This window comes from Hydra vulgaris, chromosome 11, assembly GCF_038396675.1.
Source record: "Hydra vulgaris chromosome 11, alternate assembly HydraT2T_AEP".
Classification (NCBI taxonomy): Eukaryota; Metazoa; Cnidaria; class Hydrozoa; order Anthoathecata; family Hydridae; genus Hydra; species Hydra vulgaris.
Genome location: NC_088930.1, coordinates 21,684,472 through 21,699,353, shown reverse-complemented (window position 1 = coordinate 21,699,353; position 14,882 = coordinate 21,684,472). Strand labels below are relative to the sequence as shown.

Here is a 14,882-nt window from a genome sequence, read left to right as displayed (position 1 = left end):
CACTTTTTGAATTAGCTGTTCTAGTTTGGTTTTATAAAAATAAAACCTGTAATGCTTTTAAAAAAATACAACACAGAGCCAAAAACTTGTGCCATCTATCAGTTACCATAGATACTTCATTTATTTTACTTCATTACATTAGACTTTAGTTACTACTAGTCACATCATTAATTCATGCTTAATTACAAGATGTCACTGTTTTATATATGATAAAAAATTTGCTCAGCGTCCTTCGTGAAACATTTCTTTTTTAGAAGAATTGTAAATGCAAAGTATTATTGATTGTCTTAAAATTAAAATCTGTTAAATTTTTTAAAGCAGCTTTTGGTTGCTAGACGAGTAACAATCAAGCCTAACAGTAGTCATACGATATCATTTTTAATGTATTGTCATATATGAAAAATGCTAGTCATTTTTATTTACAGGTTAAATAAAAATAAGTAAAAAGTTGATATCTATAACAAATATATGTAGAAGACAAAAGACTTTTTTTTTATATAATAGACATAAAGGCCTAATCAAAAGGAGATTTTATTTTGCTTAGAAGGTTAGAGCGGTAATCAAGGGGTAATTAAATAAGGCAAACTGTAAAAGTTAAATACATCAAATAAATATATTGATTCAATAAATCAAAATGAATAAATATATATACTTTTTTATCTAATTATAAAAAAAAAATTTGTTTTTAATTAGAAAAACCTAAAAACTATATATTGTACCTTCATGAATTTAAAAAGTTTAAAAAAAACAAATAACCTTTTTATCAAGCTCTTCACTCATAGCGTTTGCTTCATTGATCATTGGAAGTATTTTTAATAAATCTTCTTGAAGTAGTAAATCCTCTAGAAATTAAAACAATAAAACAAAATAAAACAACATATCAAAGTAAAACAATAAAACAAAATAATCTCACTAATTTAAATCTATTACTATGGTACATTTTAGGACTTCTCATTTCCCGCAAAAATCTAATTCCCGGGATTCCGGGACAAAAATGATTTATTTCCTGAAATCCCGGGATTAGGTAACAAGCAAGAATTTATCGAATTAAGTGGGGGAAATGTGTAAATTCAAACAAATACAAAAAAAAAACACGCTTTTTTAATACTATTACTTTTAACAAGAAAATAAATAGAATTACTGCTATTTACCTAATAAAATAATTCTATTTTAAAATTGTTTCCTAATGCTATATTACGTAATAATACCATAGGCCGCTTTAGTATCACTTGAGGAAAACTACCAACTTCACTACCAACTTTTATGTGTAACTAATTACTTTTTTTGCGCTTACAAGTACTTGTAACTTGTCCGTGGTTATTTTATATCTAACATACCAGGGACTCCTCTTTATTCATTGTAACTTCTTGCAATTGTAATTATTTATTAGTCACCAATTTTTTGAAGTTTTGGTTTGTGTCTAAGATAAAATACTATTATTGAATTTGATTTATAAGTAGATTTGGTTTGTTTATTTAAGCTTTATATGCTGTAAGTTACAATATATATAATTTAAATAAGTAAATCAAATCTAATTATAAATCAAATTCAATAATAATATTTTACCTATTTTGATTTAATTGCCCTCTATAATATATCTTCCTAATTTTTAAAGAAGTCATTGCAAAAGGTAAAAGGAAGTAATTAGTACTCAAATTTTGAGTAATAATATTTTTAATATCTTTACAAATGTTTAAAATATGTTCAAAAAAATTACTGGGATTCCCGGGAAATTTCATTGAAATCCCAGATAAAGGGATGGATTTTTACCTCCGGGATCCTGGGAAAACAGGATCCCGGGATCCGGTTTGAAAAACCCTAGTACATTTCTTAGTTTTTTTTCAAATGTCAACCTGGTACTCAAAAAACCCAGAATAAAATTTTAGTTTTAAAAATATTTAATTTTATAAAACTTTTTTGTTAAAAAAAAATTTGCAAAAATGTACTTAAATTGTTGCTCTTTTGCAAACTATGTAGAAAATGAGGTTTTAAACAAATAAAAAATTATATTTTTTATAGTTTTAACTATAAATGAAAATAAATAATATTTTCTAAATTAGCTTAAAGTTTTACTTCTTTTGTGCACCCGGTAGACATAGTTCTGAAAAAAAAATTTACAAAGTGTTATAAGTAAAAAACTTACGAGGAGACATTTTGCCATCTTTATGATCACCTATATTTCCATAGTTAAATAATCCAGAATTCTGTGCTATTTCCTCTTGTGCTTGATCAAAAGTAGGTTGTACTTCTTCAAAAGTTTTTCCTTGTTTCTTTGCATCTTCTTTCTTTTTCAATAAATCTGCATCTTTTGGGTGATGAAGAACAAACAAATGATTGTTACCAAACAAAATTCTATTTAAATAACAAATAAATTAAAAAAACATACTGTTCAAAACTCATTAAAAATATTTTTATCCAAGAATAAATTTTTATTTTAATTAGTATGATCATTAATCTTTTGACTACCTAATGACTCATATGAAACACAAACTTTGGTGAACAAAGTTGTTGTGCAGTGCAGTTGTTTCATTGCAAACTGATTTTAATAAAGATTATGATTATAAAAAATACCTATCACCATGGCGCAGTTCGCATTCATCTACAAGAATAATTCCATTGCAAACTACTTTTGCTTCTTTGTTAGGAACTATTTTGATTTTATTAGTATTTCCATCGTGTTCTATAACTGCATGATCCTTTTGAATGCTGAATTCAATAAAAAAAAAAATTGTTATTATAAAACAAAACTAAAAAATTAAGCAAAAATAATAAAATTAGTAAAAAGTTTAAAAAATATAATGCATATAATCTATAAAATATAATTATGTAATTACTTAAAATGGTGGGTCATAACTCTGAATGTAAAAAATTGGATAAAATTTAGTAGGTAACAAAGATCTCAAATGAGAAAAGTGCTGTATAAATATTACATGTCATTTTGTAGAAATGTCATTAAATAGTGATTATAAAATATACAAACATTTATATGTGCATATTAGGGGGTTGATTTTTCAACTTTTTTTTTAAAAATCAATGGGTATATTTTTAAAAGCTGACATTTTTATATTTATTTATAAAAATGTATACCTTAAGACATTTGATTGCAAAAATGTCACCCGTAAATATGAAATTGTAATATGAAAATAAAAAATTGTAAATGTTTTTTAACAATTTTTAATGTGTAGCACAAAGATATTGTAATTATAATAATTACAATATCATTGGTGTAGCGTGATACAAATAAACAAACATATAAGTATATAAGTTTGAGTATACATTGTTTGAATGCATCCGATGTTATCAATTTCTGCAAGCACAAGATTGAATTATTGTCATTAGCAGTCAAGATAAACGTGTTCCAATCAAGGTGATTTTTTGTGTTTACTAGATTTCATTTTAATTTTGCATGTAACTTAAAATTATTTTAATTTACTTTATATTTCAGAATGTCCAGAATAAGCTCCGAGATGAAAAACCTGAAAATATCAAAGCCTGGACAAAAAATCTAGTCCACTTTGAGAAATCAAAATCAACAAGATCTCACATACACAAAGTTTTGCAGCCACTTGGCATTATGAATAAAATGCCAAAAGCTTATTCTGTTATTGGTCGGTATAATTACTTATCAAATTTAGAGAAGTCAGTGTATTCCAGATGTAAAATGGTTGGCGCAGAATTATCTGATTTATGGCTTAAACTGAGTTTACCAAAAATTAATGAAAGGTCTATAACAAAAAAAGTAGAAATTCTTATTAAGAAATATCATTCTGTTCAAAAATCCAAACAATGTTTTGAAGAAAAGTGGGATTATTTGTTTTTATATAACCAAAGTGAATGGTAACTGACTTAGCAATGAAGATAAAGAATTTTATATATTACAGGTAAAAACTGATGGTCAAGCTGGTTATTGCACATCAAAAATTGTTAAAGTACATCCATCTAAAGCTGGCAAGAAGAGAACTATCATAGCTGAAACAGGTACAGTAGAGGTCAGTGATGACAATAAAGGAGACAATGAACAAGATGATGAGCAAGATTCTGATTATAATCCGCCAGGCCAAAAAACAAAGAGAAAATATGAGAACAACACTGTTGCTGTTAACTTAGTTAAGAAGTCAAAACTAAGTATTAAGAGATCAGCAGAAGTTTGCAAAAATTTATCTGAATGTGGTGTTAATGTGCAAGCACCATCCAAATCTGGGGTTTATAGAGCTACAATGTCAGAAGCTCAAAAAATGGAAAAGCATATGATTAATCATTTAAAAAATGATGATTGGGTGTTGCATTTTGATGGTAAAAGAATTTCCGGGATTGAGTATCAAGTCTTGATTTTAAAAAATGCAGAAAAGGAGGTCAAGTTAGCCATTTTGAAACTGGGTGATGGTAAAGCTAATAGTACTTACAGTGGAATAGCTGAAGTGCTAGATAAATTTCAACTATGGAGTAGTATCAAAGTTATAATATCTGATACCACAAGTGTTAATACTGGAAGTAAAAATAGAGTTGTAAGCCAACTTCAAAGAGAATTTGAAAGAAAAAATCTTGAACCAGTTCAATTTATTGGTTGTCAGCATCATGTGTTAGACACAATTTTGAAGCATTCCATGAATGAAATTTTAGATGAAGGAAAAAGCTCATCACCAGAAATACATTACAAATTTAGTGTAAACCTGCAAAAAAACTATGAAAATTTAAAATCAAACTTTAAGCAAGGTGAAAAAATTTGTAAAGTAAAGACTAATAAATGGAGAGATGATATGGACTTTTTGTTTGAGTTGGTACAAAGTTACCGATACATGAAGGTGAATGGTAGCTATCCGGCTATAAAATTCAAAAGTCTGCCATCATTGAACAATGCCAGATGGAATTCAAAAGCAATCTATGCTCTTCTGGCATATATTTTAAATGAGTCGCATAATAATCAACTTCGCATTGTTTGTGACATCATTACTTCAGCCTGGTCTGATATATGGTTTTCTAACATGCAATACTCAGAACATAATTTTAACAATTTAGAGCAAGCAATAACTTCAACTACAGCCATGAAAACCTTGAAAACATTTTAGTCCCAGGAGCCCAGTCGCATACAAGGAATTCAGAGATCTAATATCTGTGCGGAAAGAGCCATAAAAATTATGCAAGAAATTTATGCAAAAGATATTGACAAGATGAACTTCAGATTTATTCTGCACAACAACTTTTAAATTGCACAAACAATTGATCTTTGTATATTAATGAACAGAAAGTTTTGTAAAAATAAATTGCTATTTTTCTGTTAATTTGTCGATTTTTACGTTATACTTTTTTACTCGTAAGTAAAAAAATAGAGAAATAAAAAAATAGGGGACATTTTTGAAACTTTAGTCAGTAAAACTTTTGCAATTGGTAATCTCATGTAGAATGTCAGATTTTGGCACTATACCCATGTAGAGTTGTAAAAAAATCAACCCCCTAATGCATATATATGAATACACAAAAAGGGAATCAGGCAGAAAGATTATATAAAATATATCAATGCTGTAACATCCAATTAGAATTATGTAGTGCACTAATGTAGGTGAAACTTAATTTCGAAGGCCACAATAGATTTACTAAAGGGCCTAATAGAAAAAGACTAGCATCACTCATCAGCATCTTTGCATTTGTTATTATTGCCAGGCAATGATATAATTATATTAAAACCAGATAAAATATAATCTAAAATTTTTACATTCAAAGTACAGATTGAATCTGATGACCTATTAAAATCTAATGACAGTATAGAACTCTTTGTTACAACTTAATCAATATAAAAATAACCTTAATCCATTAAACAAAATTTCTGGTGGTGGATTTCCTTTTTTATTTCCAACATGATATTTACCTAAACAATTTTAAAACATTATTTACTGTTTTATATAAATATAAATTATATAAAAATTATAAAACAAAACATCAAAAACAAATAAAGCCGTAAAATAAAAAACACTAAATTTAAAAAATAATCAAAGAAATTAACTTAATATCACAGTAGAAAAACTACTAAACAACAAAATCTCAACAAAGCAAAAAGTTTGTACGAGAAAGATAAAAGTATTTTTCACTTAAAATTTTTTTAAATTTACCGATTTAAAAGCAAAAAAAATACTGTAATACAAAGAATAATTTTAACAAAATCATGTTACTTCTAGTCTTACTGCATAATTGATGTTTGATAAAATTGTATTTTTAAAAAATATAAACTGTTAAAGTTATATGCTACCTACTATTATTATTTAAGAAAATTTCTTATGAAAATTTCTTATGTTTGTTTTATTCTATAGCTGTACCTTTTATAGTTTAAAAAGTTTTTTTAAAATCTATACACTCTTTAGAGTTTCATGTTCAAAATCTCTAAATTCAATTTAAGTTTATTTGACCATATATATATATATATATATATATATATATATATATATATATATATATATATATATATATATATATATATATATATATATATATATATATATATATATATATATATATGGTCAAATAAACTTAAATTGAATTTAGAGATTTTGAACATGAAACTCTAAAGAGTGTATAGATTTAAAAAAAACTTTTTATATAGCATATATATATATATATGCTATATATATATATATGCTATATATATATATATATATATATATATATATATATGCTATATATATATGCTATATATATATATATATAGCATATATAGCATATATATATATATCATATATATATATGATATATATATATATGCTATATATATATATATATATATAGCATATATATATATATGATATATATATATATATGCTATATGTATATATATATAGCATATATATATATGTATAAATATATATATATATATATGCTATATATATATATATATATATATATAGCATATATATATATCATATATATATATATATAGCATATGTAGCATATATATATATATATATATATATATATATATATATATATATATATATATATATATATATATATATATATATATATATATATATATATATATATATATATATATATATATATATATATAGAACCCTTAGATGTTGTCCGAAAGTTTTTTCCATATTTTGTTGACAAAAAGTAAAAATTAAAATGCAAGACCGGAGTTTTTTTTTTTTAATAATGATAGACTGCCTGCCCCAACCAAACCCTCAGTCGATGTAGCAGCACTCCCTTGTGGGTCAGGCTATTTGTCAGTCGATGTAGCAGCACTCCCTTGCGAGTCAGGCTATTTGTCAGTCGATGTAGCAGCACTCCCTTGCGAGTCAGGCTATAAGATAGTCGATGTAGCAACACTCCGCGCATGATTTACAGTAAATAAAATAAAAATTAAAACATTTTATTAAAAAAAATAAAAATAAAAACATTTTATTAAAAAAAATAAAAATAAAAACATTGTTTATATTGTTAAAAACATTCAGAATGTTTTAAAAACATTCAGAATGTTTTTAAAAACATTCTGGTCAATTAAATTTGCGTTTTTGTGGTTTTTTTATATAACAATTAATTTGTAATTAAATTAATGGTTTTGACTTTCGTCCAACACGAAAATGTTGGACGAAAGTCAAAAGTAATTAAAAGTGACGTATGTGTTGGCGTAAGAATCACTTTTTTCCTTCCGCTCTTCCCAAAGCCAACAAACTATAGATCTATATATATATATATATATATATATATATATATATATATATATATATATATATATATATATATATATATATATATATATATATATATATATATATATGTATATATATATATATGTATATGTATATATATATATATATATATATATATATATATATATATATATATATATATATATATATATACCTTTCAGCAAACTGTCAAAATAACATATAAATTAACATAATTATGAATAACAGTTGAGAAAGTAGACCAAAAATAGAAGATTTTGTAATTAAGCGGCTATTATGAATCACGTGATGCAATGTTTTTCTCGGGAGGGCAAAAATGTAAACAAACCAATAATAAACATATAAGAAAAAGATAAGAAATAATACATCAGGTAAATAACAAATAAATAACAAATAAGAAAAAATACATCAGGTGTGTAATTTTAAAAATGATATACGTTTACAAAAATAAACGCAAATAAAATAAAAGTCGAAAAAAATTTAGTAAAGAATATTTTATTTATACTTTTACCTCAATAAAATAGAAAAAGATACAAACCAAAAAATTATTCTTATTAAAGCAGTGAGTTTTTGCAATGAATTTATTTGCTTTCTTATTGTTTAAAAATAATTCTGTATAATATAACTTTGGTTATTCTCTTAACTTTTAATTAAGTTTTAATCTTTTTGTTTGAACATTTATTATCATGTTGTGTTCATTACTAAGTTTTTACTGTTTACTATCTCAGTTAAAAAAACATTATGGTTAATGATCGCTGTGTAGTTGGTATTTGCAATAACGATAAACATTATTCAGAGCGTTACGAAATCATGGATTCATGCAGTTTCTAAAGGGCGAAAACACTTTGTTATACCTAAATATTTTAAAATCTGCTCTAATCATTTTGTCGATGGCATGCCCACTTATGAAAATCCTAACCCAACACTCTTTTTGACATACACCATGAATGTTCAATGTACTCCGGAAAAAAAACAATCAAGACCTCCTCAAAAAATCAGAACAACATCTATTGTAAAACCTGTTTCATCAAAAATGATTGAATCTATTAACTCTAACTCGGATACACTTACAGCTGAAGAGTTGTCAGATCTTATGATTGTTTCTTCAGACGAAGAAAGCTTAATATCGTTCGAAATAACTCCATATGTTAGTGGCAATGCAGTTGCAGCAGAATTATTACACATCTCCGACTCTCCCAAAAAATTATTACACCCACCCGCCTCTCCCAAAGAAAAAGACACTGTAAATCCAATTTTGTCTAAGAATAAAGCAGGCTACAGTGTTAAAAATAATATAGAGCCTACTCTATTATCAACATATACTGCTTTACAGTTTTGTCATATTACTAAGTACTCAGATGTATCGACTTTTACAGGTTTACAAAATGCAAAAATGTTTCAAAGTGTTTTTAATTATGTCAAGCACAAAGCAGCAGTTATGAAACACTGGGATGGAAATAAGAGAACAAATCGATTACAAAAAACCATGTCCAGTGTTGAATCCGTCAAGCAGCTACACTTATCAGAAGATTATACTATTAGCTAACTTATTATTAATTAGATAACTTAATAAGATAATTTTCTATGAGAAAAAGCGAACCTAAAAGAAAAATCTCACTGGAACAGGAATTTCTTTTAGTTATGATGAGATTACGTTTGGGTCTTTTAATTGAAGATTTAGCTTTCCGCTTTTGTATATCAGCTGGAACAGTTTCCCAAATTATTATTACATGGGTAATATTGTTATCTAAAGAGTTGGACAGCCTAATCTTGTGGCCTAGCCGGAATACAATTCAAGCAACTATGCCAAACTGTTTAAGCAATTATATCCAAAAGTGAGAACAATTATAGATTGTTCTAAAATATTTTTTGAAACATCAAGTGCTCTTGATGTTCAAGCTTGTATGTGGAGTGACTATAAACATAATGCAACAGTCAAATTTTTAATAGCAATAACTCCGAATGGAGCCGTTTCATGGCTGTCTCCCCTTTATGGTGGATGTGCCTCTGACATTTTTATTGTCAGAAATAGTGGTTTTCTTGATATACTTGAACCCTATGACCAAGTTATGGCAGATCAAGGCTTTAAAATAAGGACAGACCTTGCATATAAACAGTGTACTCTTTGTATACCTCCAAGTGCTGTTAAAGGAATTCAAATGTCAAAAGAAGAAGTTCGAGAAACATCAAACATTGCTAATGTACGCATTTATGTGGAGCAAGCAATAAAAAGGATAAAACATTTCCGTATTTTAAAAATAACACAGCCATTACTATACCTACCTATCATTAATAATATACTACGCATATGTGCTGTTATATCAAACTTGAGAAAACCATTAGTTTCTAAATAGTTCATTAAACAAATTTAGTTTACTAAATAGTTTTTTTTATTGTATAATATAATGTTCCACTGTCCAAACTTTAGGTTATTATTATAACATGAGTTTATATCAACTAGGATTTGAAAGATGTGTAAAAAATTAGTTTTTTTTTAAAACCAAACCAGCCCCGAAAAAACTCTTTTTTGAAAATCTTTTGAAAATGCAGAAAGAATTTAAAAAAATGTAAATAAAAACAACATATTTATCTACAACTCTTAATAAAATATCCATTGAAGATAAACTAGACATTGAGCACATGCAACAAACCCAGTCTAGATCTGCTATTAACTCATAGTCTTCTTTTTTTAAATTTTGACATGAACAGTGAAACCAAGCGCAACATACTTTACATTGAATACTGCTAAATTCATTAAATTCTTTAACATTGATTTCTGGATCTTCGAGTATAAGTTTATCGCATTTTCCACAGAATGTTATAGGTTTTATTAGTAATAATGCTGGAGAAACATATGTTTTGAAAAAAATATCTAAATTTATTTTCTCCGTATCCCAGAGCTCTTGATCAAATTCGATTACTTCAACATATAAGTCCTTAAGCGTCCAAACAATAAAATATGCTGATTTGCAATTTGTAATTGCCATTTGGGAATTAATCTGTGTGTAATATTTATGACACTTATTTAATGTTATTTGATCATTTTTTATTGTAAAGAAATTACACTCACTAGCTCCTTTTTTAATTGTTTTATTAAAAATTTTAAAAGGACATTTAACTTCTAAACACATTCTACCATGACATTTGCATACCATAAATCCATCTGGGGAGCAAGCAATGTAAGGTCTGTCATGCAAAATAAAGAGACCACTTTTTTCAATTTTTAAATCAGTGTGATTTGATACATGCTCTGCATAAAACTTTTTTATAGCATCTTGCTCATGATCAATTCCCCATTTGATAGAAGCAGTAACAAATGTTTCTTTATGAGGGTATAAAATCTCAGCAACAAGAGGAGTTGTTTTAGGCTTGTTTGAACTTGTATTTCTAGAAAAAGTATTAACTTTGGTATATATTCTGTGATGTTTGGATGCAGTTATCCTCCCCTTTCTCATTTGAAACCAGGTATTGCTTTTAGCTTGATCTCTTGTGTTATATTCCACGTTTTTAATTGTTTCATAAAACTTTTATGGTGTTTTCAACATTAGGCAAAATATTATTAGAAAAAATGGTGTTAAAACCATTTTTTCTAATAATATTTTGCCTAATGTTGACTCATCAGCGTTAGGATGGTCTAAAAGTATTTCAAATGATAGCTTTTTAAGATCAGGTTTACTTACAATATTTTCATCAGATTTTTTAATTTTTGATTTAAATGTTACAGCAGAAGGCTCAGATATATGAATGTTGTTTAAAAAAGTTTCAAATGAATGTTCATTAAATTCACGATGACTTTCGATTCTTGGATCGAATTCTTGCAATGCTTTCATCCTAGTGTTTTCCTTATTATTATCATTTTTTTCATTATTTGCAATTTTTTTTCTAACAACTAGGTCAGTTATTAAGCACGGTTTTATATCTTTTCTAGAAGACTTATTCCAGACACAAGCTTGTTCTGTGCATGTTGGATTACACCAACCTTTGTTATTAGCATATTCCATTTTATAAAGGGTGGCAATGACATGATTACAAACTTCAAAAGCTCCAGCCATACACGAACACCAAGCAGAAAGAATATCATTATTACAAAAGGCAATCCAAAGCTTTCTTTTTTTGTGAATTTTTTGCGAATCACACACTTCAGAATATGCGAATAAAACATCTTTTTTAAACCTGAAGTGCATTATTGGGCCTACAAAACCACTATCGAAAAATGAAAATGCTTTTTGGTCCTTATATTTGCCAATATATTCCGAATCAAAATATTTTTTATTAAGAATATATGAAAAAATATTTCCCATTGTTATACTTTATAGCTTTTAGCTTGTCCGTATAAGATTGCTTAAGTTTTTTTTCCTGTTCTTCTACTGTCTCTATAACATCTATATTTAATTCCATTGCAGAAAATGCTCTAGCAACAAGCTCGACTTTGCGTCCAGTAGTACTTAGCCCACAAACAGTTAAAAAACTAACAAGCTGTTTATCAGATAAATTCAAAAAATCTTCGTATTTTTCAAGTAACATGGTAAAATACAATTATCAATTATATATTTCCAGATAAACTTTTTTTAGATATTTAAACAAACAATAAAAAGATAAAGCGTTTTGCCAAGTTTGTTTATAATTTTGCCCTCCCGAGAAAAACAATAGATCACGTGATTCATAATTGCCGCTCAATTACAAAAAGGTCTATTATTTAAAAGGTTTGAGTGTCTATTTTTCTTACAACATTTTGCAGCATGTTTTTTATTTATTTATTTGATAAAACTAAATTAATAAAAAAAGTAACATAAAATGGACTAGTTATTGACAAGTTAGTTGTAAAAAAATAGATTTCCTGTTGTTCCAAAAAAAAAATAAACTCAAGCATTATTTTGAGTAACTTTTTTGTGTTAGAATTAACTAAATTTTGTGTATATATATCAGGCGCAGATCTAGGCTATAGACATTATAGCTAAGACTACACATAAAAATAATCAACAAAATAAAAACTTATATATAGTGTTCCAATATACTTCAAAGTAAAAATTATCGAAAAAAAATAAAAAAAAGATTGGTCATTGGAAGTAATATGTTTTTATTGTAAAGTTGTATGCCCAGTTATATTCAAATGACCCAAGCGCCTTTATTATTTTCTTAGTAAGTTGGTAATTATGACGGATATGCTTTGATAAAATACTGTTTCAAATGCTATTGATACTTCTCACATACAAAACATAAAATATTGTTAAAAAACATTGTTTGCAAAAGCAAATCTTACTTTAATTTATTCTTAAACTTTTGGCTAAAAGTAGCCCTGATATGAATGTTTTTATATTGCCTATTAAAATGGATCAAGGTTTTGTAGCTTTAAGGTATATTTCTTAACTATGCTTTCACGAACTATAATTGTTATAAAAAGATAACATGTTTTTTATGTTTACTTATACAACTGTTTCTGTGCTTATTGTTATAACATTCTTATAACATTTAATTATAACATTCTTATTTTATTCAACAGGTTAATACTATTAATAATAGTTTTGCCACAGAGCTATATAAACAATTTCTATAGTCATTTGCTATAAATGTACTTAATTTTGGAATTTATGCAGGTGAAACTATTTTATAAGATCATTTAATATCACCCCCTAAAAATGCCACATACATTTCTGAAACCACACAAAATCAACTTATAAGGTAATGATGTCTGTTATACTTGTTGGGTTCAAAAATGGAAAAGTCGAGGCATTTCTTTTAGCAAAAAACTCTTCATAGATGATAACTGAATTTTCTTTCAATATAACTATAGTTTTAACAAAAACTTAATGGATTGAATTTTTAAGATTACAATTAGACTCCAAGATAAGCGATGCAATATATCTCAAATTTCTGAGATGAGAAAATGTAAATTAAAAAAACATGCTTCAAGAAATTAAATTTAATATTGATTATATCACTATTACTGGTTTAATAATGCTTTTGAATTAGCTGTGGCTTTAAATGTTAAAGAATTAAATTCTAGAAAATTTGGAAAGCAAATCACTCACCATTTTTAACACTCAATTATTTTAAGTTTTATATCACTTTAACTCTATTGGAACTTCTTATAAATGATATTTTTATTTATATAAGATTTCAAACAGAAAGCATGTTGGTTTATATGGGTTTGCAGTTCCAACCGCCAAGTAAAGCCTGAAAACTAATTAAGATTCGCAAATCAACTTTCAAGAATTCCTGGATATCTATCATTCCTATCTTTGCATCCAACCTCTATTTATACAGAGTTGGATATGGGAGCCTCTTTGGAAAAATCAATCAAAACTTCTATCTGGTATTTTGTAAACAAAAGTTATCACAATGACTGGTTTCCCCAACATCAACAAAATAGAGTGTTAGAAAAGTGATTGAATGGCCTTGCCTTAATGCCAATTTAAACAGAAACTGTTTCAGATACAAGCAGGATTAACAGCATATTAACATTTAGAGTTGCTATTTAAGCCTTAAATAATTGGCTACGGTTGAATGATAATTATTATTAGCTCTTATATTTAAAAATATTTTTTGTTAAAACATTTTTATAATTTTCTCTTAGAGCATCTTATTGTTTATTTGTTTTAACTTTTTAATAAATAAATTTATTTTCTACTTTGTCTACATTTCATGATCTTTGAGTTGTTGAAATGTTAAATGTTTTCAAGTGTTCTATACTAAATACAATGTAAACCACTAACTTAAAAATTCAAATATGTGTGTAAATTTTGTTAGTGTAAGCTTCAAAAAGAGAGCTCGATATTCATAAAAAACAAAGATATAACAAATTAGCTTCCTGAGGATCCTATAGATGGTAAGACTGTTCAATTTTTTTTTTTAAATTTATTTATACATAGTAGAACAAATAAAGTAAATATTTGTCAAAATAACACATTATAATATCATGATATTTTTGAATATATCACAATATTATTATGTTGTTATTACAATAATAATTGCAGTGACAAAAATATAAAGGAAAGAATTCAAAAAAGAAGGGCTTTTTTTGTCAACAATAACAATACTTTTAAAAATGGAGAGCTAACCTTAGGCAGCATTACAACTTACATATGGGGTGCAAGGTCTTATGGCTTACCTTCTAGTTGGAGCACTTTATTCAGTAAGTTAGACAGTATATCTAACTTACGAACAGAACAGCCAAAGCAAATTTTATATTTTAACATTAGT

General features: G+C 26.5%; 1 protein-coding gene across 1 annotated transcript in view; it reads right to left on the bottom strand.

Moving 5' to 3' along the window:
* The window catches only part of LOC100210574 (kinesin-like protein KIF28), an 83,152-nt gene that overhangs the window by 19,359 nt on the left and 48,911 nt on the right, over positions 1–14,882 (bottom strand). Inside the window, exons 18-21 of the mRNA XM_065810450.1 lie at positions 5,800–5,863; positions 2,572–2,706; positions 2,144–2,352; positions 757–842 (exon numbers count right to left, since the gene is read on the bottom strand). Coding sequence (XP_065666522.1) covers positions 757–842; positions 2,144–2,352; positions 2,572–2,706; positions 5,800–5,863 — 494 coding nt within the window. The remainder of the gene's footprint in view (positions 1–756; positions 843–2,143; positions 2,353–2,571; positions 2,707–5,799; positions 5,864–14,882) is intronic.